Here is a 24504-nt window from a genome sequence, read left to right on the forward strand (position 1 = left end):
TACGATTTCACGAAGCGCCACCTGACACCTGTCGCTTGAACCACGCTAGCTATCACCAGTACCAGTAGCGGCCCCATCCCTCCTGCTACATTGTACTACAGGCTGTATCTTGTTCGTATTGCTGATAAGTAGACAGCGATTGAGAGACTTCATTCATAACCGGCTGCTCCGCATTTACATTTCATCATCTTTTTATCTCAATTATGCTCATATCAGACATTCCTCGCTCTTGTCGGACCATGAAAAAGTACTTCAAAACAATGGAATAATTATTTGTTTTACGCTTTGAACGTCTGAGTTCTGATGCAAGTCTTTGGTTAAGTTTAAGCTTAAGAAACGAAAAAGACAAAGATCTCAATATCAGTCATAGGCAATGTATCTTTCACAACTCAAGTATTTACTTGCACTGATGCTCTTTGACTTCCTTACATCGGATGAGGATAAACGTAGCGTACATGTGTGTGTATTTTCTGTATTTTTTCGACACTATCGATTGTCTAGAGCTAGGGCCAGGAATTTTGTTCTATATAATGCTGCTCAGGAAGTGAGGTATGTGACTATTCTGTATCTCAATCTGGAACACTACAGTGACAATTCAATGTTATACAACCATGTCATAAACATGTCTTCACCCACGACTACATACTACTATTTGTTTTCTGATACTCATAGAAGAACAGTCCACTGCACAAAATCCATTTTTTCAGCACAGCTTAAAACATGCGTAAAGTCTCCATTTCTTCGCCCACGTGTACCTAACGTGTAATCTAACATGACATGTTGTATTTTAAGTGTTAAGTGACTATGTGGTTTGTGTAGCTGTACTTTTGTGAAAGATCAGTGCAATTCCAGTGAGTCCCCCTGTAAAGGGCTTCTGCGATACTGTACCTTTTGGAAGTGCAATAAACCAGTCATACCTTTACGCACAGTGCTTTAAGGGACTACAAAGATACCATTTCGTGCGGCGGTGGTCGCTTTTTCTTCAACCTCACGAAACGCTACGCGATTCCCTCTTCCCGAACCTGAAGGCGAAGCCGGCCTTCTCGCGCGGCCGGGAGTTCTTGAGCTGCTGGGCGAGCTGCTGCAGCATCGCGGATCGCTTCTCCGCCGCGGGGAGGCCCTCTTCAGCGGCTGCCAGGTCGGACAGGTAGATTCCGCCTTCGTCGTCGAGCCCGCCATCGATGGCGTCTTCACTATTTCCTGCGGTAGAAGAGAACGTGTTGTTAGATGTAACTGAGAATTTTGAGGGAGACCTTCTTTACCGGCCTCTAGATCGGACAGGTAGATTCCGCCTTCGTCGGCGTTTTCACTGTTTCCTGCAGTAGATGAGAACGTGTTGTTAGATAATCTCCAAGCAGATCATATACCGTGGCAGGCCATGTCCATTGACCAGAGGAGTATCATTAGCCACTGGTGGTTAATGGACACTCCTCTGGCCAATGGATACCGCCTTGCCATTGCCACCGTATGATCTGCTTGGAGATTAGTTGCTAAATGTAACTGAAAATTTTGATTTTATGCTTGTAGACTTGTGTTCATCGAAGAAACAATTGTCTGTAAATCTGCAGTAGACAGGTCCATTCCGTGAACAAGGTCGACGGGGTCAGCCGAAAATTTGGGTAAGTTTCAATTTACTCAGTGTTGGTCTGAGCGTTTAGCCCTTTTTGTCATAATGATGTATACCAACACAAATGAACTTTCATGCTAAGTTTTACCATTTCCTGTCTCGGAGAACGCAGCTGCCTGCTGGTCGGCCCGGATCCTTCTGAAGGAGCCGCCGTACTGTCGGTAGTAGGGAGACATCCGAAAGCTCTTCTCCCGGAAGCTGTAGGCATCGCAGTGTGACGTCAGCAGCATCAGGACCAGCAGCCCGATGACGCAAACGCTCGATGGCGTAACTCTCACAGCCATTGTGTGCCCTGTAGAGAGAGGACGATTAAAACAATGGCAGACTTTAAAATAGGTCGCTATAGCTAGATACGTCACGAAACGCATCGCAAGCTGACATGGACGTCGGCATTTTGTTTTCTTTCTAAGCAGATCTAAGCAGATTTTCACTCCCATTGTACAACCTGCAGAGAGCTGAGGGAACGATAAAAGAATGACGTTGAGTACTACGTAAGATGTCGCAAGTCATTGCATAGTGACATTGACGTTGACTTTTTTCTTTCAAACTTTTTAATACCATTGTGTAACCTGCAGAGAGAGAACGAAAGAAAATGGTAGAATCTTAAATATTATAGGATGCAAGATACGTCACGAGTCGTCGCAGGCTGACATTAACGTCGACATTTTTTTCTCACTGAGCAGATCTAAGCAGATTTTCACTCCCATTGTATAACCTGCAGAGGGCGATAAAAGCAATGGCAGAATCTTAAGCACGCCGCAAGATGTCACAAGTCGTTGCTGGCTGACACTGACGTCAACATTTGTATTTTTTTTCTTATTACAGTATGAAAATTTTCACTTCCATTGCGTAAACTAGAGAGAGAGGACAATACAACTGGCAGAATTTTAGATAGGATGCAGGATATGTCAAGAGGCTGACATTGACGTTGACTTTTGCTTTTTTTTACTATGCAAACTTTTCAATACCATTCCATTGTGCAACTTGCAGAGAGAGAACGAAAGAAAACAGCAGAATTAGGCAGGCTGACATTGAAGTCGACATTTTTTTATCTTACATTGCAAATTTTTCATAAAGAACATGATGAGTGCGTGTTCCAGGCAAACTGACGTGGGCTAAGACGTTGCCGCATTCTTGTCCATTCACGAAGATAAGCTTAAAATCGCCGCCGCCGTACTTAAGGGACTTACGCCGCACGTCTCCTGACAATGTGGGAGGATCAGACGTACGCGTGCTGAAGGACCGTGACTAGTCTCCCTTCCCACACGGCCTTGGGACGTGTGCGGACCTACAGTCACTTTGGCCTTCAGTACATTTTTTTTATTCAGAAGCACAGTGATGAATACGAATACTAGTAAAAGGGCATGGACTAAGTGACTGCGAACTCAAGTTAGGTACAACTTATATTCTCGCAGCCACTTTTACAGTGGAGAAAGGCGTTTACAAGACATTTGAAAAACTATGAATAGCATGAGTCAAACCTCCCATCCCAGAAGAGAAAGAAAGCATAGCAGGACACATACAACAAGAAGTGTTTTGTTTCTGTGATTTAGTTTTGCGCGGCTAACATAATTTCACAGTTAATGTCATTCGAACAAACCAAACTGCCGTCTAAATAAAAGTACATTTCAATCACATCTGTCACCCTAATATCGTATATGGCCATGAACAACGAATACATACATACATGAATGCATACATTTTACACCTAGGCGTAAGCTAAGAGTCATGAGTTCTCATATATTGATAACTGTAACAGATATCCTTGGTTGGAGTGATATGAAAATTTTTTTTTTTAAATTATTTACTTCATGTTCACCACAAAACAAGGCTCATGGGAGCCACTCAAATATTTTGGTTACTGTACAGACAGTGAGGACAGATTTTTTTACCTTATAAATTAGACGTGAAAAGTTTATACCCATATGGGAAACAATCACGTGGTAGCTTTCATGATCAAAATCGTTCAAAATTGCTTCTGAATATTCTTACAAAACTTCAATTTCACCAGACTAATAAGCGTGGTAAGGTCCAAAGAACAGACGTCTTTCGCTTAACGTTAACCGGTGGCCATTATCTGCAGGAACTCCGTGATTAGGGATCGGAGTGTAATTGGTCATCAGCACCCGGTCTATCGTATCACGTCGATCAGCCATGCCGCAGCCGACAGCAGGCCGTCCCGTAAAGGACAGGTCTCTGTTATCTGCCGACCACACCTGGAACACGCGCAGAGTAAGGGGCAGACCCGGGTTCAATTTCCATTCTCTAGATAAGCGCGGGGAAAAACCCTCGTATCTTCGAAACAGAGTTAATGGCCGGTACGTTTTAAGTGGCCAGGCTTGGGTTAAACTCCCATTTTTGTCGATGAAGACAGAAGTTGAGTAAAACGCACATGTCTTGTACATTATGAAGCATAATGGAGTTGAGAGTCAGTAGCCGGGTTACCAAACCTATTATAGCTCCCGAGTCCTACATCCTCCCCGCAACTAGAGGAGAGGATGTAGGACTCGGGAGCTATAATAGGTTTGGTAACCAGGCTAGAGAATCAGTGCGTTTTAAGTGGCCAATTTCACTTTTGCCAACAACTTCCTTTAGCTCTGGACTAAAGTCATTGGGAAACTCCAGAACAGAGTATAGACTCCGAAACAGAAAGCGGAATCCGAAAAAATGACGGCAATGTTAGAACATAGAGAGTCTTCTAGAAGGTAGTCTTCCATGTTTTGATGATAACATCTATATTAGTTGACACAAAGAGACACTGGCTCAGCAGGCCCTTTTTGATATGCCCGTCCTGACGTAGAAACTGAGATTAGATACTTTCATGTATTTAACAAGAAATGAATTGCCTCTCCGTTTGCTTTTGTTTGATTGTCAGAAAAGCGTTTTTGACGAGCCGTGGTGGCAGCTTCTAAACCGGATGCCACGCTCACTGTGACGCCATCGGCAGTTTTTGATTGGATTAACTGGCTACAGAAATTAAGAACTGGAAGGATGATTTGCAAGATTCGATTATTCTTAACATCATACGAATGCATTTTTTTGGCCTAGCGTCTTTGGCCTAGCGTTCATTGAATACTGGCTGACACTTTTGACAATTTCCTTTTTTTCGTGTCGTCTTTAACTTCTTCGAATTCAGGGTATCGGATCGGCTTCAAATTTTCCGCTCCGTTTCTCTCTCACTGCTCCATTGCTCTCATAGAAAAGATGGTGATGATGATAACTTTGTTCCTTAAATGTCAGCGACATGAAACTACGCAACACCTTGATATTATCAGTCACCCGACATCTAAGGCGTATCAAAACGTTCCCTCTTTTACTGTAATTTCTGTCATCGTGTGCCATGTGTGCTAGCGTTAATTTTGATCCGCCTTCGCATTACATTGAGTTTGATTAAGCAGCAAATTGTATGTGATAAAAGGAAACCGCCCAACTGTACTAGGTAGCGTCGCTAGCAGCATTTCTCGGATTCAGCCAAATCCTGAATCGCCGGCCCTTTTCGTATCTACCTCTGCAGCAGACTCGTGCCAGATAAGGCCGGTACTTTATCAAATTTTAGGTCACCATTTTCTAACCCAGCTTACTTTACGTTCCTTTCTCCGCCCACTTCTACCGTCTGGGGTGTCGTTGGGAGGCACATTTGGCGGCCGACGGCTAGTCTGGAGGCTGTTGGTATTGGCATCCCCCTAAAATCAATTTTCATCAAGGTGAAGGAAAGACGGCCCCACCTTCTTTTGTCTGGGTCTCCCTATGGCAGACTCCTTGCAGCGATGTCTTTGTGTCTGATTGATACTAAAAAAATTGTCCTTTCTTAGACATTTTGCAAAGCTAGTGGACTTGAGCAGCTGTTGCGAATAGATAGTAATTCTTGGATGCACTTTTACCGACGATCTGAGTATCTAACAAACTGTACTGGAAAGAGACCAACATATTAGAACTCTTGCTTTGATAGTGTCCACATAAAAATGCTCCCGGCGCCTTGCCATAGGAGTTTGGGAGAGCGGTAGGTGTTGGAGAGAGGTTGACTAAAACTGCACCATGAAAGTGACGAAAAAACATCTAACGCTCACTCTACCGACAGCCGACGAATGTATGTTGCCTCCGCTGTGAATTTAGACACAATAGATTTACGATTGACTTACTTTTATTTTTATTTATTTATTCATTTATTCATAATCTATAGACTTGGATGCTGTCGCATGGTGCAAATAGTCATAGATCTATTGGCGTGAATTGTTATATCAATGTCTCACCCCTCTTAAGAGATTCTGAAATAGCCCTATAAAAAGTTATTTTAACATCTGCTCAGTCTTCATTGTCTTACAGAAAATGTAGTGAATATTTTTAGGTTTAAGAAAAAGAGTCGTGAGTCGTGTTTTCATCTTGTTTCAACTTCATTCCGACCCATTCAGCACGACTATCATTGTTATACCAATTTCTCACCGCTCCTAAGATATTCTAAAATAGCTCTATGAAAAGTTATTTTAGCATCTGCTCAGTCTTCATTGTCCTACAGAAAATGTTGTGAATATATTTAGTTATAAGAAAAAGAGTCGTGAGTCGTGTTTTCATCTTGTTTCAACTGCATTCCAGCCCATTCAGCACGACTATCTGGGCGCAGGGCTCATTTTGACGCGACAGTTCTTGTTTGGAAGTCAGAGAAACAATTTAACGGTTCGTTGCCTTTGCACTACAACATAATGAGTCGAGCTATAATCAAGCGCGCCTTCGCCCTATAAGGATTCATTGATGGAAAACAATTTGGTACCGCATAATATAGTAGGAGCAAGGAGGTTTGAACCTCTTTGGAAAGAGTAACGAAGCAATGATTATCATATTCTTCGTAGATCTTCGCACGATTTTGATGTCGCAGACTCGCAGTGTTTTCAATGAGAAGGCTGTGAAAGAACCGAACAACTGGCAAGGATGTATTTATGGTAGCCTTTTGCGAGAACGCTGACAGTTGAATACGCCAAAAACAGTTACTCAAGCAGCTGGATATGATTTTGGAAACGGCCAGACGTTTCAGGTAGTATCCACTACCTTTTGTCAGTGACACCAGAGACTTGCAGGAGAAATGCAGGTTTACAATGTCTGACCGTATCCAAAATCCTATCCAGCTGCTTGAGTAATTGTTTTTAGTTATATCTTATTACATGGATGTGTAACCTTCAACATCAGCTGAATGTTTCAGAACACATGTAAGACAATTCTAAGAATGCCCTAAGGTTGCGATCGCGCGACGTTACACTGTGAACGACAGTAATCCTTCGGTGAAAAGTACTCGTAACACACCCGGTGGGATTCCAAAAAGCCGTGGCTTATCACATTATCAGCAACATAAGGGACACAAATGTAAAAAGCACGTCTAAAATTAGGCTGTTCTACGGACCTACGGATGTACTGGGACCAAAAATGGACTTGAAAGGAAATGAAAATCACACGGAGAGTAAAAAATGGAAAACTATGCAACATGGAGATCACTGATTGAGTAAGGAAAATATTCAAGATAAACATTTATACACATTTACACCACAATGTAGCTAGGCATAGAGATTTCTTGTCGTCTTTGGCAAGAGAAATGTGAATAAGGGCAATCCAAAAAGATGCAACAAAAGCTACCTCTCGAAAGCGGAACGAAGTTCCAAGGCAGAACACAAACGAACGAAATTTTCAAGGCATCCTTTAGGCTGCTGCAAAGTCATACCTACAATTTGCTATCGTTCCTCAGTTCAGACAAACAACGCTAAATATGGTATTAAGACCCACACCGGATTGCATACATGCAGCATTTCTACGGAGAAGACAAAGAAGGAATCATTCCACAGAATGCATACCTGTTGGTTATCTCAGATAGGTGCGAACCGCAAGTCCTTCGCAAATTCGCGAAGCAAAACAGTGAGATGAGGAGGTGATCAGCTTTGCCTGCAAGATAGATCTAGAACCTCAGCTCGTCGCCGCAGCCTCCTTGTAGTACTTAATTCAGAATGGGCGGATCTTATATAATGATGCTGACAGAGAAAGATGGACCCCTGCGGAGTGATGCGGCTACCTGTAGGTGATAGTCTGGTTATCAGGCCTATTTTAGCTACCGAGTCTATATGCGGAGTGTGACGTGTGTGGTGACGGGGATTCATGATAGCACTGGAGTCGCGCATGTTTGGATGTAATTATAAGCAAAGTAAGGCTGCAAAATGTGAACGTGAGCGATCATGACCAGTTGTGAAGATTTATATTCTCAAGATTGCCTCACGGAAGTTAACTGTTTGTTAGTTCAATGACATCCAATGTTTCTAGGCACATGTATGGGTACTAGCTACTGGTTCCTTTGTTTTTGCTCATGGTGTGGTTAAGCCACATGGTCAATGACCTGATGCGAAATGTGTAAACACCTTAAGTAACTTCTTTTCGGGATTTACTTTTAAGTACTTTGACATTTACTATGTTTGCTACATTCCCGCTTAAGGGCGTGCTTAAAGGACAGGGGAATAAAGTGGACTTAAAGAGATTTATTCTGACTTATTTTGTCGATGACATTTTGTGTTTTAATCCTTCTTTGCAGGTATTACGCTTGTTTTTCCTCTCTCCTGTGGGCACACGAATAAAAATAGGATTTAAGTGATTTTCTTTGGCTTGATATACACCAGTCAATTAATACATCAACATTTTAGGGTGAGGTGTAACAGGTCGTTCGGTGTAATATAGCCAGCTGCCGCCGTGCCGCGCCGCGTGCCTTCGAAGCTATACAGATACAGAAGCTGGTGTGTTACGCCGAAGGGCGGTTATACTGGCTATACAGATACAGAAGCTGGTGTGTTACGCCGAAGGGCGGTTATACTGGCTATACAGATACAGAAGCTGGTGTGTTACGCCGAGGGGCGGTTATACCGACTATACAAATACAGCAGCTGGTGTGTTACGCCGAAGGGCGGTTAAACCAGCTATACAGATACAGATACGTTATAGACCTTATAGGTATTACGGCTGTTTTTGCTCTTCTCTGCTGCAATTATGACGACACTGAGCCCTAGTAGTCAGCAAGCCTGCTGTCCCAATGTTAGCAACCACTTAAGTCACGAACTACCAGTAGAGCTTTAGCAGATGGTGCTTCTAACACAAACCCACCAGTGATAGTGTAACCAAAAGGGAAGTACCATGTATGCCCGTAGAGGAGGGGTTGTGTGCTCCCACCCTTTAACTTGTGGATAGTCCCGATGAGTGTACAGTGATGTTTATTGAAAAGAGGGCACAGCGGAAATGATACCAGGCGTGTGCATCATATTGCGAGCGCTTGTAAGCATAATTATTGTCTCCTGAATTCAGCCCTCGCATTCTTCATCCACTGATAACATTCAGTTGAACCTTATAGCCAACGGGGACGTTTTTTGATAGCGAGCGACGCGAAAAACTTGCTTAAACCGTTATCAAAACAGAATACCCCCTCCAGTAGCAAATTAATTGATCCTTACGTAATAGTATCACATAACGCTTGTACATCATTTCAATTTGAGGTTGAATTCTTCTTGAGGTGTTATGTGCACATTTGTGATAAGAAAAATACACTTCAGAAAAAGCAGATAAGAATGACATAACGAATGGCTTAATGGTTGGGGTTAAGTTTCGGTCACTTGCAAAAAATTGTATTCTGATGAAAACTACAACTGAGGTCAGTCGAAAATTCGATGTGCCAGCAAAGCCAAGTGTGGGCTTTGGGCTGCTTGCAGTGTTACAGCCGTTATCAACTTAAAATGAAGTTATTGCAGCTTATTAGTTATTATGATGATCAGTTATTGCAGCTTAATGACGCTTCTGATTCTTAGAAGCCTCCCTCCTGCGGTGCTCTTTAATGGGACTGCATCAATATGACGTCTTGCTTATCTTGCTTGTAATTATCCTGTTACGTCAATCTTAAGGAAATTAAAGTAGCCTCTACCAGGCTTCAGACGCGGCTGTCGGCAAAAGTAGAAATTAACCAAATAGACAGATAACATGCCAATGGATTTGATCTGCTAAAGGAGTACAGTTTGCTGCTTTCTATACACGTTTAAGTCCTCAGGCGGACTAACTCCCCTGGTATGTTTTAATCTGTCTATTTTGACAATGTCTGCTCTTTCCAGCCGTCCCCAAAGCCTGGTAGGGGCTACAAGAAAAGTACACCAGCGAAGGAACTTCACAAACAATCGTTAGGTAAAATATCATATTGTGAAGAAAAACAATATCCCGTCGTTGTCAGAAACTTCCTTGAAAATATGTGATTTGTGTCTTTCCATATGCTGCTATCTGACTAATTAAAAAAAAATCAGGCGTAAAATGGATATGTGGATCCTATAGAGATTTGTTCACATATGAGTATGACGAAGGGGAAATTTGATCTTTAGCTTGGCTTCGCTGGGGGAGTGAGACGAAATTTGATACAGTGGATAGAATAAGATAATAATTCAAATTTAATCCAATTGTATTAACTCATTTGATAGTATATATTACATTTATATCGCCAGCTCCCTTGTTACTTCTCATTGTGCTTAATATGTTTGTACCTCTTTCTTATAATAAGTTATATTCTTCTTATATAAAAGCTATTAAAATGATTGAATGACTCGAAATAATAGTATACCGTTAATGAATTACTTTTACCTTATAGTATCATATTGAAGGGTGCATGTGCAACAGGTTGCCTCTACATCACGGAGGAAACTTTACACATAATTTGCCATCATCTTGTCATAACTATACCTCGTAAACAGAAACCAATTAAGTGTACACCGTTGGCATTAACGACTTAGGATGCACTGATAGCACGAAATTTCTCATGGGAGCAAAAAAAACCTTGAGTCCGCAAATTATTAACAAACTTAGAAAGCTAGGTCTTGTGACTTTCTTTGCAGCCTTGAAAGTTTTATGGTTACTTGAAACTTGATTGATTTTAAAGTAGGGGTTTTGCTCTAAGCCAAGCAAATCCCCTACGTATTCTGACGAACTTCAAATATTATCATTATATATTATGATGATGATTATATGTTGCTCAATTTGTAGATTGTCACAGCTACTAGCAAAGACACGTTGTCAGCGCTTCACGATGACTTAGCAAATCTGGAAAGAACTACACACAGCGTGACACAGCCCTTTCTCCAAATGATTGATGGATAAAAATTAACCGAGGCGAAAGAAAACATTTGTCCAAACAACCTGCTCACAGACGTATGTGACACCGCCTAGTGCCACGCCCACTCTAATTCCACCGCAGGCAAATGTAAAGTATTAAGTAGCTCAAGTGAAAATAATAATACCAATAAATACTACATTCTGTATTGATTGATATCTATATTCTATATCAATTCACTAATATTGTGTATTTGTATTCACACGAAAGACTATGCCAGTGTTTTGAGTAATTTTATTGGTTTACTTTGCTAAATGCATTCTGTTGCGATCATCCCTGAATGTTGTATTCAGGTCACCCATTGACAAGAAATGGCAGCAGGGAAAGAGATAGACCGGCTAGCAGAAGACAAACTTCGGCTGAAAAACTGGAAGCGGTGGGGCCCTTACCTGTCTGAGCGTCAGTGGGGGACCGTCAGGGAAGACTACTCAGAAGACGGGTCTTGGTGAGTCCTTGTTTTGTAAAATATACGAGTTTTTCTGTGTGTTAAAGTTATGCAAATTCGTATGGCGGTCGAGTCAAATTATGATATGTCAAAAACACATGTTGCTTGCGTAAAATTCGGGCTTAGATGCCATAGCCGTCCAAATTTATGCTCCAGGATATTAGAATGCAAAGATATCTATTTGTGAGTCCCCTATTGCCATGCAAGTAGAGTGCTAACTCGGATATGGTTCAATAAAACCTGCCGTCGCCTGAACCCGGAAGTAAACTTGAGCGTGCAGAAACTTTCAAACTACTAGACAAAAATGTGTAGGAATCTCGTATCAGTTGACTTCAGAAGCCAAATTTAACTTTACAAATTATGACACTCTACTATTAGAGCTTGACAATGACTTTTTGATGCATGAAATTGACCAGGAACTGAGTGAAAAAGTACCGAGTCAGTCAGCAATGGACTTGCCAACCCACAAATATATTGCATTTCTCAGAAGAGGAAGTAAAGACATTGGCTAACTTCCTTCTCTCTATTATACCCGGCGTGGACCTCAAAACCGTATATGAAAGTGCAAGAGAGAAATCTTTCTGAAAAAAAGACACCCCCTGGCCACATGGGCCAATAGACTTTTTCTTTGTTTGTGGAACTCACTGAGTTTAGTGGTTTATTGCCTTCGACAAGAAGGCTATGAAATCGTTTTGGCACTGTTTGGCAGATTATGCACGACAAATTTTGAAGGCGTGGTCCGAGGTTCATGATTTTTGGCAGGCAGATTGTCTTAGTGATGGGCATTGTCAAGGCCAAAAATGGGCTTCGTGGGGGGGGGTTCTTACGTCACTGGAGCTGACCTTTTGTGTTTGCATTTTTTGTTGTACTCCAGATAACTTGGGAATCCTTAATAAATGGTTGTCTATGATTTTTAGTTGGCAAGTTACCGTTGAGAATACGAAGGTCAAGTTCAGAAATGGGCCTCAAGGGGGGTTCCCATGTCATTGAATTTGACCTTTTGTGTTGGTTGTTATTGTTGTTAGCAGGATAATTCGAGAATCTGCAAATGGATGTTCACGATTTTTTGTGAGCAATTTACCATTGACGATAGCAAGATCAAGTTTGGAAATGGGCGTCGTGGGAGGTCCGTACATTGCTGTAGTGGGCTTTTGGTGATTGAACATTTTTAAGGGCAGGTGAAGTCTTGCTTTGGTTTTCTATCTAGGTTAAAACAACAAGTTACAGACAGGAAGCTGTCAACAGTGGCTTTTGTGGGACAAACATTTTCTTTGAATGTTTGTTGAAACAACATTGCCCCAGCCAAGAGTGCCCCAGCAGGGGCGTGCTAATTTGACAGCTCTGTGGGCCCCAGTGTGAACATCTGGTATGTGTTTTATTCGGGAACAAAGTATACTGTACACAATGGCCAGGAGGGAAGAAAACAACCTTTCGCGGCCAAACTCCCCAGGCCAATTCTCTCTCCTTTGGTGCCAAATTCTATGATCCGTATTTTCGTAGAAAGACATGGTACAGGCTTGAGAAATAGTATGTTGCTTCGTTCACAAAAGGAATCTCTGACCACTATAACTACGATAATCATCTTCAAAAAACCTACACTATACACACACACAACACCCACCAAAACAATATCACACTGTCGAAGGCATGAGCCCTCCGAACTCTAGCTGATTTCTGTGATTAAACTCATAAAAAAAGTTACTGAGCTAGTCAAGTTAACTTGCAATCCTTTAGAGGACAGTTAGCAAAAGATAAGGGCATACATACCCCCCCCCTCAACCAAAGTCATATCAGGTACCCATTTTGCACCTTGGTGAAGCAAGTAAAGTCGTGTGGTAAATAGCCCTTCCCCAAGGACACAAAGTCTCGTCAGAAATGACAGGAATTGAATCTATGAGTATGACCCCTCTCACTCTCTCTCTCTCTCATGTCTGCTAGCCTAATCACTTATCCATTCAATGCTGTGTAGAGCAGGTGGTTCATTTGGATACTAGCACCTGTTATTTCCTTCCAGTTGGGACTATTTTTCACACGACCAGTCTCGTTCTCGAGCGTACCGATGGGGAGAGGATGGAATTCTGGGAATCACGGACAGACAGGCGCGGCTCTGTTTTGCACTGGGCCTCTGGAATGGGAAGGACCCCATTCTGAAAGAGAGGCTTTACGGACTTACAGGTAAATTGTTTCTGTTCAGATATACACTCAAGACATGAAAGGTTCTCACTCACTCACTCACTCGCTCACTCACTCTCTCACTCACACTCTCACTCACTCACTCACTAACTAACTCACTCACTCACTCACTCACCCACTCACTCACTCACTCACTCACTCACTCACTCACTCACTCACTCACTCACTCACTCACTCACTCACTCACTCACTCATTCACTCGCACACATTTGAAGAGAGAGAGGGAGGATCTGGATCTGTATATCCAGTATAACTGCCCTTGGCATAACACACCAGCTTCGCAGACATGTGGTGCAGCAGTAGCTGGCTACTAGTATAATACACCGAACCACCTGTTACACCTACATTGTATATAGCTACCTTTGCACATTTAACTGTTGTTTCCCCAAATGTCAGGAACAGAAGAACTATAAATGTTATACTGATTATATCATTAATGTATACATTGTTTTATAATGGTAGGTCCAGAGGGGAACCATGGAGAAGACTGTAAGGAGTGTTATTACTACCTGGACTCCACCCCGACACATTCCTACATGCGCGCCCTCTACAAGTACCCGCAGAACGAGTTTCCCTACGCAAAACTCACAGGGGAAAACCGGGGAAGGGGTTTTCATGATCTGGAGTATGAACTGGAAGACACAGGTGAGCATACCTGCATTATACAGGTTTGTATTCGATTCTTAGATGTTAGGGAGCAGTAACTGTTATATTCCTTCTTCATCTAGCTATAGCTTTTCCCTCAATTTTGTACAGAAAATAATTAATCAAAGTCACAAATGGCATCCCACTGGCACTCTTGTTGTAGACTAAGTCTTGTTTTGCTGAAAATGTGAATGGACCTTTATTTGGAAGAAAAGAAGGTGGTGTTAATATATAATACTTGAGTTTTATTTTAGACACTTCACAATAAGTAGGTTGATGTCATCTTTGAAAAAAAAAACAGCCTAAGTACTAGGTCACTTATTTTCTAATTGGATCTGAGCAAAGTATTAACCTAAGGATCAATATATATGATGGGTGACTGAGTTCTATTTCCTGAGCAAAGTGCCAAATGTAAACTTCAAAGCTCTGATTCAGGCTGAGATTTCAAGTCTTATTATCCTATTCACTGATCACTCAAGAAGAAGGCTTACATATGACAGGAAAGGTTGATGCGTGGGCAATCAAGACAGGGTATGTAAAGTGAAGGTATGCCAAAAAACAGTTACTCAAGCAACTGGATATGATTTTGGAAATGGTCAGACGTTTCAGGTAGCATCCACTAGCTTTCGTCAGTGACTGAAAGACCAGAGGAGAAATGCAGGTTTATAAGCATAACCTATTTATTGATATGCAAATAAGTGAAGACTTGAGTGATCAGTGAACTGGATGTCTACCCTTCATCGATGTAAAGTGAAGGTAATCCAGAGAAGGGTGGCTGGCCTTTGTTGTTGATTAGACATTAGGGAGAATTTTACAACAAAGCAGTGATCTATGCAAAATGTATGACTGATGGATCACAGTGCTGTGGGGTTTATTCCAAATCCTGTTATAGTGTAAGATTATAATCTGATTTGCCCACTCTTCAAGGCAGTGGATGCGAAAAATGGTTTATAGTTTTAGCAGTTTATATGTAATCACTGAACTACACAAAATCTTACAAGCAGGACCAGGGTTTGAAATACGGTGCATACCAGCACTGGTGCAGATAACATTATGTTTCATTTTATCTAACAAAAAGTTGTTTTGAAAATGTTCATGGTCATCATCATCATCATCTGTCCTGGTAGCAGCTATACCTACATGTATATATGTATTAAAAAAAGGTTGCTTTTGTGAAAAATCAACTTGAAGGCAACTTTATCCATTATTTGGCACATTTGACTGCTGATGCCTCATATGACGTCAACTTTTCCAGGATTTTTAGATTTACATGACACATGACCTGATGATTTATACTTAGACTGATCGAGGATGACTCAAATCCTTTTTTACGGTCACTCAATAGCTCACAAAATCTAGGCCGAATGTCAGAGTGCAGAGAAGTGATGTCTCCCTTATCAAACTGTAAATACATGTAACCAGAAACTTTTCCATCATTTCTAAATTCACATCACCTGATGATTTATACTTAAAATTGATCTAGGATGACTCAAATCCTTTCTTTTACGTCACTAGACGGCTCACAAAATCTAAAGTCTGAGTGCAGGGAAACGATGTCTCCTTATCAAACTGCGAATAACCAGAAACTTTTCCATGATTTTTAAATTCACATGACATGATGATTTATACTTAAACTCAACGATGACTCAAATCCTTTTTTTATGGTCACTCTACGGCGCACAAAATCTAGGCCAAATGTCAGAGTGCAGGGAAACGATAAACGTCTCCCTTATCAAACCACGAATAACCGGAAATTACCCTCACACTTATCTTATCATTCCAGGTGCATTTGACGAGAACAGATACTGGGACGTGTATGCTGAATATGCCAAGCACAGCCCTGATGACGTCCTGTGTAAGATCACGGTGCATAACCGTGGTCCTGAAGAGGCTACGCTACACCTGCTGCCAACTCTGTGGTACAGGAACACTTGGATTTGGGGCTGCACACACGAGGGATGTACCATGAAGCCAAAGATCAAGAAAACGGGGGAGGACAGTGTGAAATGTACACACGAGACACTTGGTAGGCTACTTGTATATCACCTATTTTTTCAAGTTGTGTGACATTTTTTCACATTTGTGTGACATGTGCTCCTTCTTACCAAATAAACCACAGGCCACCAGAAAGTTTAATTTGGCTGACACTTACAGCAGGGTAATACTAAATTACTAAGTAAATTGAATGCAAAAATCCTTCAACTTACTCAATAGTTTGAAAAATTGTATTTTCAGAAAAAAATCACACAAGCCCAATTTTTACCCTTTCCAGGACAGCCCTGACCATACTGCAACATGTAATTGTACTTGTCAACAGTTTTACAAATTTGCTTAGCAGGTACCTCAATTAAAAACAAACTCACAGTTTATGCTTACAAACATCCTTAACAAGTGTTTAAAAGCTATACTGTTCATGTTAACTTTACAAACTTGCTTGACAGGTGTCTGAAAATTATATCTTCATAGAAACCTTCACCTGGGCGGTTGACAAGGGACCAGATGGAAGGCTTCCAGAGCTCCTCTTCACGGAGAACGAGACCAACTCTGTCAAGTTGTTTGGAGTAGAGACTTACACCCCTTATGTTAAGGATGCCTTCCACAGGTATATCATTGAAGGTGAGACAATTGCAGTTACTAGTAGAAAACTGAACTTGTATTTCTTTGAAAACATGAATTTCAAAGTGATCTCGATCCAGTTTTACTTCACTGAACTACCACATGTACATGTAATCTTCCACTGGTTGTGACAGAGAGGACAGATGCTATATGTACAGTATTCACATTGTGCATTAAGTTCATTGTACCAGGGAAATTTCCCTAGCTCTTTTCGACAAGAACAAGAATAATGAACAGTGGACCATGGCATCACATTCATTGATTGTGTGACATACTGTATTGATTCGTAGAATAGCCATAATAATTTTCTATATTGCAAAAGTTGAAGCATAGAAGAATCCAAAATCTTCAAATGTCCCATTCTTCCAGGTGAGGAAGACGCTGTAAACCCGAAAGGTATCGGCACCAAGGTCGCGGCACACTACGTCCTGAAGGTCAAGCCCGGGAAACAGGCCACGGTGTGCTGCAGGCTCTTCCGGGACGACCAGGCCGAGGACGACGTTCCGACCTTCGGAGTGGCTGGGTTTGAGACTATCCTGCAGCAGAGAAAGGAAGAGGCAGAGAGCTTTTACAAGGTTTGGCACCCCCATCTGCTCTCGTCCAATCTCCTTTGCCGAATCTTATCGGAAGTACCGTTTCTATCAATAGATATACACTTACTAATAGATTTTTAGCTGTAGAAGTGTGGCTGGGTTTGAGACTATTCTGCAGCAGAGGAAGGAAGAGGCAGAGAGCTTTTACAAGGTTTGGCACCTCCATCTGCTCTCGTCCAATCTCGTTTGCCGGATCTTATCGGAAGCACCATTTCCATGAATAGACATATAATTAGATTTTTAGCTGTAGAAGTGTTGCCCCTCTTCAGAGTGGCTGGGGTTGAGACTATTCTATAGAAGAGAAAAGAAGAGGCAGAGAGCTTTTACAAGGTTTGGCACCCTCATCTGCTCTCGTCCAATCTTGTTTGCCAAATCTTATCAGAAGCACTGTTCCCATGAATAGACATATAATTAGATTTTTAGCTGTAGAAGTGTTGCCCCTCTTTGGCATGGCTGGGTTTGAGACTATCCTGCAGCAGAGGAAAGGAAGAGGCAGAGAGCTTTTACAAGGTTTGGCACCCCCATCTGCTCTCGTCCAATCTTGTTTGCCGAATCTTATCGGAAGCACCGTTTCTATCAACAGATGTACACTTAGATTTTTAGCTGTAGAAGTGTGGTTGGGTTTGAGACTATCCTGCAGCAGAGGAAGGAAGAGGCTGAGAGCTTTTACAAGGTTTGGCACCCCCATCTGCTCTCGTCCAATCTCCTTTGCCGAATCTTATCGGAAGCACCGCTTCTATCAAAAGACGTATAATTAAATTTTTAGCTGTAGAAGTGTTGCCGCTCTTCTGAGTGGCTGGGTTTGAGACTATCCTGCAGAAGAGGAAGGAAGAGGCAGAGAGCTTTTACAAGGTTTGGCACCCCAATCTGCTCTCGTCCAATCTTGTTTGCTGAATCTTATCGGAAGCACCGTTTCTATCAACAGTAGTATAATTTGATTTTTAGCTGTAGAAGTGTGGCTGAGTTTGAGACTATTCTATAGCAGAGGAAGGAAGAGGCAGAGAGCTTTTACAAGGTTTGGCACCTCCATCTGCTCTCGTCCAATCTCATTTGCCGAATCTTATCGGAAGCACCACTTCCATGAATAGACATATAATTAGATTTTTAGCTGTAGAAGTATTGCTGCTCTTCGGAGTGGCTGGGTTTGAGACTCTATTTCTTCAGCAGAGGAAGGAAGAGGCTGAGAGCTTTTACAAGGTTTGGCACTTTCATCTGCTCCATGAATAGACATATAATTAGATTTTTAGCTGTAAAAGTGTTGCCCCTCTTCAGAGTGTCTGGGTTTGAGACTATCCTGCAGCAGAGGAAGGAAGAGGCAGAGAGCTTTTACAAGGTTTGGCACCCCCATCTGCTCTCGTCCAATCTCGTTTGCCGAATCTTATCGGAAGTACCGTTTCTATCAACAGTCGAATAATTGGATTTTTAGCTGCGGAAGCAAAAGCACACATCGTGTTATCGCATTCATACCCAACTGTATCAGAACAAACTGATGGGATTTTCTCATGTATGAAATGGAGACGTATGTTTCCATAATGGGGACTGAAGCTCATCCGCTGGCTGTGTCAGTATTTACATCTTATCCCATAGCTACATTGCAGCTGGAATTACATGATGTATCTGTGTCTGTATATAGCCGGTATAAGGCCACACCAATTTAATTTGTTGGTTCTCGGATTTTTTCAGGAAAAATATGAAGCAACAGGGCGAAAAAAAATAAAAAATAAAAACAGATCTAGGCATCCTATTATAGCCCCAAATGCTACGATAGGAGGTATGAAGTCAACACAAAAGGCTGGTTCAAAATTTAAACAATGAATTTTGAACTTCTAATGATACTACTGCATTGAAAGATGGAATAACTATAACGACTAGGAAGAAAAGGACTGTTTTCAACTGTTCAGGGCAAAATATGAGCATTTTGCAGGTGATTCTGAATTTTTTTTTTTTTTTGCAAATCAGAAAAAAATGAAGAGGCGAATCCGAGAACCAACAAATTAGATTGGTGTGGCCTAATGATGTGTATTCAGGGTTGATAAAAGTCAATTCATTCCAGCAATTTACCAACAGTAATACATTGCATCAGATGTATATCAAAACCATCAGGACTGAGATATGTGCAAAAATGCCTCTAGGGTAATTGTTTTGCAAACTAATTTGAGCACAATCATAGTGTTGCTTATGTTGCTACAAACACGTTGGTTTTGTCCTTGGTGCTAATTTCCACCAGGTAATACATTGCATCAGATGTATTATTATCAGAATCATCAGGACTGAGATATGTGCAATAATTTCTCTGGGGTAATTGCTTTGCAAACTAATTTGAGCACAATCATAGCGTTGCTTATGTTGCTACAAACACGTTGGTTTTGTCCTTGGTGCTAGTTTTTTGGTGAAATAACATCATCTTGCAGACTCTTGCAGTACATGGATTTCCATTTCTGTTGTGCAGACGATGTGCTCCAAGCTGAATTCTCAACAGTACCTGGTAGCTAAACAGGCATACGGAGGCTTGCTGTGGAGTAAGCAGTTTTATCACTACATTGTCAAGGTATGTGTACACCACTCCTGGTAAATGTGAAAACAGCTGACATTTATTTGTAGGCAACAGGATACAATTTTGTGTAATGCATAGGGAGCAGTCTCAATTTACTAAAAGAAGAAGTTTCGATTTATGATTGTATTCAGACAGCCTCTGAAATCTACTGTTAAGTGTAATCAATTGGCCTATTCATTGGCCCCCTCTAATAAAAATTAACTCACATTTTGCTTGTTGAAAGCACTGTCGCCAAGGGAAAATGATGATTTAAAAATTCTCTGATGGTTTCCGATTAGAAAATTGTTGAATCCGTTCATTTTCAAAAATATTTAAGTTGATGCTAATAACAATGGGAAAATTAGATGTCATATTTCCAACATCTTAACCATGTTATGATCGTACCCAGGACTGGTTGCAAGGTGACCCTGAGCAGCCGGCGCCGCCCCCCTCCCGTAAGGCCGGTCGGAACAGTGACTGGAGACACCTGTTCAACAGGGACGTCATCTCCATGCCCGACAAGTGGGAGTACCCATGGGTAAGGGCAGAGGTCAAGGGTTAAGCTATAAGGTTAAGGGTTAAGGGTTAAGGTTCCCCCGTCCCGTAAGGCCGGCAGGAACAGTGACTGGAGACACCTGTTCAACAGGGACGTCATCTCCATGCCAGACAAGTGGGAGTACCCATGGGTAAGGGCAGAGGTTAAGGGTTAAAGTTCAGTGGTATTCAGTCTTTAACCTTTGCAGTGTCATTCTGGTAACTGGACTGTTAAGAAGTTGAACAGTCAGGATGTCTGTTCTCTTCTGTTAATATTAGGCATCAAAAAATGGACTTAAAGTATGCATTGCACAAAATTGAATGTCTACTCTTAACAATTGCTAGATTATGTACAGTAGTGATATCAGCTGACAAAAAGTTTGAGAGTACAACATACTGAGTGAGCATTGATGCATTTTTACCAACCACCTGCCATTATGATAACTGTTTATTTTCCACACCACTTCATTACAAAATGTAGTTTATTTTGACTGACCTTTGCCTTTCTCTTCCCAGTATGCGTCCTGGGACCTTGCCTTCCACATGGTGGCTTTTGTGAAGATTGATCCTGAGTTTGCCAAGAACCAGCTGCTGCTGTTCCTCAGGGAGTGGTACATGCATCCTAATGGACAGGTGAGCATGTTGGAAGAACATACTTTTCACGGTTTTTGTTGGATATTTGGTCAATGTTACATCAGAATTTTGCCCATTGCAGACAATGTCTTTTCCAATACAACATTTGAAAACTACAAATGTACAGGACGCCATCCTTAAATATGTGAATAAGACCTTAAACGAGATGTTCTGTCAAAGGGCACAATACATAGTATTACATGTACAAATGTATGTACCTACGTTTTCCTACATACAACAGTAAAGTGCATATAAATAAATGTATTTCCCGCTTGAGCTTTTTCAACAATTACAGTATCGCAATTCTTTTCACCCATGATTTCAGATCCCTGCCTATGAGTTTGCCTTTGGTGACGTGAACCCCCCAGTGCATGCCTGGGCTGTACGGAGGGTTTTCAAGATGACTGGCAAGCGAGGGTACCGGGACAGGCTCTTCCTTGCAAGATGTTTCCAGAAACTGGTCTTAAACTTCACCTGGTAAGGACAACATTTTTTTTTAGATTATAAAGTTTATATGTAGTATTCATAGTGACTTGCTCTGTTAGCCTTGATGGCAGACTCATAGCACACTAGGCCCAGAGTTATACAGTGCACACTGGATAACTTTAGGCCTAGTGTGCACTGGATAACTTTGGGCCTAGTGTGCACTGGATAACTTTGGGCCTAGTGTGCACTGGATAACTTTGGGCCTAGTGTGCACTGGATAACTTTGGGTCTAGTGTGCACTGGATAACTTTGGGCCTAGTGTGCTACATCTATGGGTCTTCCATCCAGGCTATTGTTCTGTGGGCTACTATCTTTGTGGCAAGATCGGTGTAATATGACCAGCTGCTGCCGCGCCGCGTGCCTGCGAAGCTGGTGTGTTACGCCAAAAGGCGGTTATACCGGCTATACAGATACAGATACAAAGGATATTAAAAATACCATCATATTTTGGCTGCTGTTGTCATGTTGTAGAAGCACCACATGGTGATACTTGATGAAACTGCACCTTCCTTCTCAGGTGGGTGAACAGGAAGGACCCAGATGGGAAGAACTTGTTTGCTGGGGGCTTCCTTGGACTGGATAACATTGGTAAGTTCATTCCTTTGAATTATATTAATTATGCCATTCGATCAGAGGGAAAGGTATCATATTACCAAATAGGCTTTTGATGTATGTGGCTACAAATCCAATGTATGCAATAATTATTTTCATACTAATTACAAACTTAGATAAAAGTATATTATATATGTGACATTATGACATATGTGATATTTTGCATCAGAAAATGTGTGACAAATATGAAATATTTACAACTTTCAACCTCCTCCTGTGATAATTAAGCCAGCAATCTTTTTTTTCCTGGGTTTAGAAAAATGATTAAGTATGGAAGTTCAAAATCACAAGTAAAAAGACTTTTTGTCCTTTTGTTCTTCAACAGGAGTGTTTGACAGATCCAAGCCTCTGCCACACGGAGGACAGCTGTACCAGGCAGATGGCACGGCGTGGATGGCCTTCTTCTGTGCAGAGATGCTGGACATGGCACTGGAACTCGCCCTGACTGACCCCACGTATGAGGACATGGCCAGCAAGTTCTTCGAGCACTTTGTGGCCATTGCAGATGCCATGAACCAAGCAGGTAGTGGATTGGGTAAGTGTCAGAAGAGTTTTAGTATGGCTCGTTTCAAAACTGTACTTCTTATTTGTGAAAGAAACAACTTCAGTCTGCAATGTTGACTGGTTCAAACCTTACAGTCCTATGGCTGCACCTTGGGTCATATTGAGATCACCTGAGTTAGCGCCAAATGTCAGCTGCTCCTGATCCTTGTGATTAAGTGCCAATAATTGTAGGCTCCTCACAATTCAGCCCTGGCTGCAAAGAGAGGGTAGCCAGCCCACCCAGTACAATACAAATACAGTACAATGTATCTATTAAATATGGTTACCATTTAAAGCTAACTTTATTTTACCCATTAATTAAAGATTTCACTCCCTCACTTTCTGGTTTATCGTCTGTTGCCCATCTTCAGAGGGTTAGACCATTTTGTTCATCATTTAAAGCTAACTTTTAGAATATTTCACATAAAGATGTATAGATCTACCGACAATCATTTCTGATAAAAATGGACTGTTACTTTACCACTTTCCAGGCCTGTGGGACAAAGAGGATGGGTTCTACTACGACCAGCTGACAGTAGACGGTGTGACGACGCCCATGCGTATCCGGTCCATGGTGGGGCTGGTGCCGCTGTTCGCCTGTCTGGTACTGAACTCCAGCCGGCTGGAGAAGCTGGAGGGGTTCACCAAGAGGCTGAACTGGTTCATCAAGAACCGGGCGGATGTGGCACAGAATGTGAGTCAGGTTTTTGTACTTTTCCTCTGTTTTTGGAGAGATCAGTGTTTCACCTTCTCCCTGCTGCCTGTTGTGGCTTTCGGACTTGGCTCGGTCTTGCCGATGAATTGGTATAGAGTGTTCTTGTCTTAGAGTGTGATTTCAGGAAGGGGGAAGGGCCAATGAAAAAAAATTGAGCCAGGGGGAGTGCCAGTAAAAAATTTTTTACTTTTTTACTGGACCCTCTTTGCATCAGTACAAATTTGGTGTCAAATGGCTACCTTAATAGGCAGAAGGTTAAAATATTATTCTTTTATTGTGCCCTTTAGTCTTTACCCTTTTCAGAAATGTAGTGATTATACAAGGAAGCTAGTCAGTGATAAATAGATAGCTGCAGTACCATAATCAATCACCCAGAGGCGCTTTTCTCAGCCTGGTTCTTGTTGAACAAATCTGCATCCCACTCCCAGTCATTACAAGCTTAAGGGAGTACATGGTTCGTAGAAGGAGATTGACTCCGTTCCTTAATTGAATTTGGGTAGGCAATTACCGTCCCTTTCTTGGATGATCACTGGGAATTAAGTTTTGCCTTGGGCATAAACAAGCCGTGCGTTTCATCTCAACCGTACCGTTCTTCTTTCTAAAGGTCAGTTTGATAACAGAAGCTTGGCTGAATTTGATTAAGCATTGCCTGAAGCATCAGATATTGATGTGGTCTAAGGTTGGGATCCTCATGGTTACTCTTTGTCTTCAATCAAAGCGTCGTAAACTCTTTGTTGATTAAATTTTACCTTCACATACTACTGGTATCTTTACAGTGCATGTCCATATTGACATCAAGCCAAAATACATGTACACTATGTCACAGATTAAACTTTTCTTGAGTAAAAAGCAGTGCACAGTTTTCGAAAATTACACAAAATACAAAGTACATTCAAAGCAGTGACAACCAGTGCTAGATTACAAGAAATGTAGTTCTTCAGTGAGGTAAAACTGGAGCAAGATCACTTTTTTATCTGCCACATTTTTGCCCAGATCTCGTACATGGAGATGTCGGAGGACTGTGTGGGGGACCCTGCGGTTGAGAAACTCCTGGCCATCCCCAAGAGAGAACAGCTGGAGAAGGTGCTGAAATACATGCTGGATGAGGAGGAGTTCCTTTCACCGTACGGCATCCGCTCCATGTCTAAGGTAATCTCACTCACTCTCTCTCT

At 41.7% G+C, this 24504-nt stretch overlaps 2 protein-coding genes across 2 annotated transcripts in view; one reads left to right on the plus strand and one right to left on the minus strand.

The window, feature by feature from the left end:
* Positions 1-657: 657 nt before the first annotated feature.
* Positions 658-1928, minus strand: LOC109462681. Its single transcript, XM_019759245.1, has 2 exons — positions 1716-1928; positions 658-1200 (listed from the first exon to the last, which is right to left on the minus strand). Exons 1-2 carry the CDS (start codon positions 1909-1911, stop codon positions 989-991), a joined length of 408 nt encoding a protein of 135 aa, XP_019614804.1. The 5' UTR covers positions 1912-1928; the 3' UTR covers positions 658-988.
* Positions 1929-11072: 9144 nt separating this feature from the next.
* Positions 11073-24504, plus strand: part of LOC109467589 (uncharacterized protein YMR196W-like) — a 24555-nt gene continuing 11123 nt past the window's right edge. Inside the window, exons 1-14 of the mRNA XM_019765610.1 lie at positions 11073-11229; positions 13244-13404; positions 13885-14067; positions 15851-16093; positions 16534-16683; positions 17053-17258; positions 19726-19824; positions 20219-20347; positions 20860-20976; positions 21302-21453; positions 21980-22050; positions 22400-22609; positions 23109-23311; positions 24326-24481. Of these exons, the coding sequence (XP_019621169.1) occupies positions 11096-11229; positions 13244-13404; positions 13885-14067; positions 15851-16093; positions 16534-16683; positions 17053-17258; positions 19726-19824; positions 20219-20347; positions 20860-20976; positions 21302-21453; positions 21980-22050; positions 22400-22609; positions 23109-23311; positions 24326-24481 (2214 nt within the window). The 5' untranslated portion in view covers positions 11073-11095. The remainder of the gene's footprint in view (positions 11230-13243; positions 13405-13884; positions 14068-15850; positions 16094-16533; positions 16684-17052; positions 17259-19725; positions 19825-20218; positions 20348-20859; positions 20977-21301; positions 21454-21979; positions 22051-22399; positions 22610-23108; positions 23312-24325; positions 24482-24504) is intronic.

This window comes from Branchiostoma belcheri, unplaced genomic scaffold (genome assembly GCF_001625305.1).
Source record: "Branchiostoma belcheri isolate BF01 breed outbred unplaced genomic scaffold, Haploidv18h27 scaffold1, whole genome shotgun sequence".
In the NCBI taxonomy this organism is placed as follows: Eukaryota; Metazoa; Chordata; class Leptocardii; order Amphioxiformes; family Branchiostomatidae; genus Branchiostoma; species Branchiostoma belcheri.

Excerpts from the sequence above, each read along its gene's own strand:
- LOC109462681 (XM_019759245.1), bottom strand. The coding sequence starts at position 1,911 with ATGGCTGTGAGAGTTACGCCATCGAGCGTTTGCGTCATCGGGCTGCTG. Across the intron at positions 1,201-1,715 it reads GTTCTCCGAGACAGGAAATG|GAAATAGTGAAGACGCCATC; the intron begins GTAAAACTTAGC and ends CTTCTACCGCAG.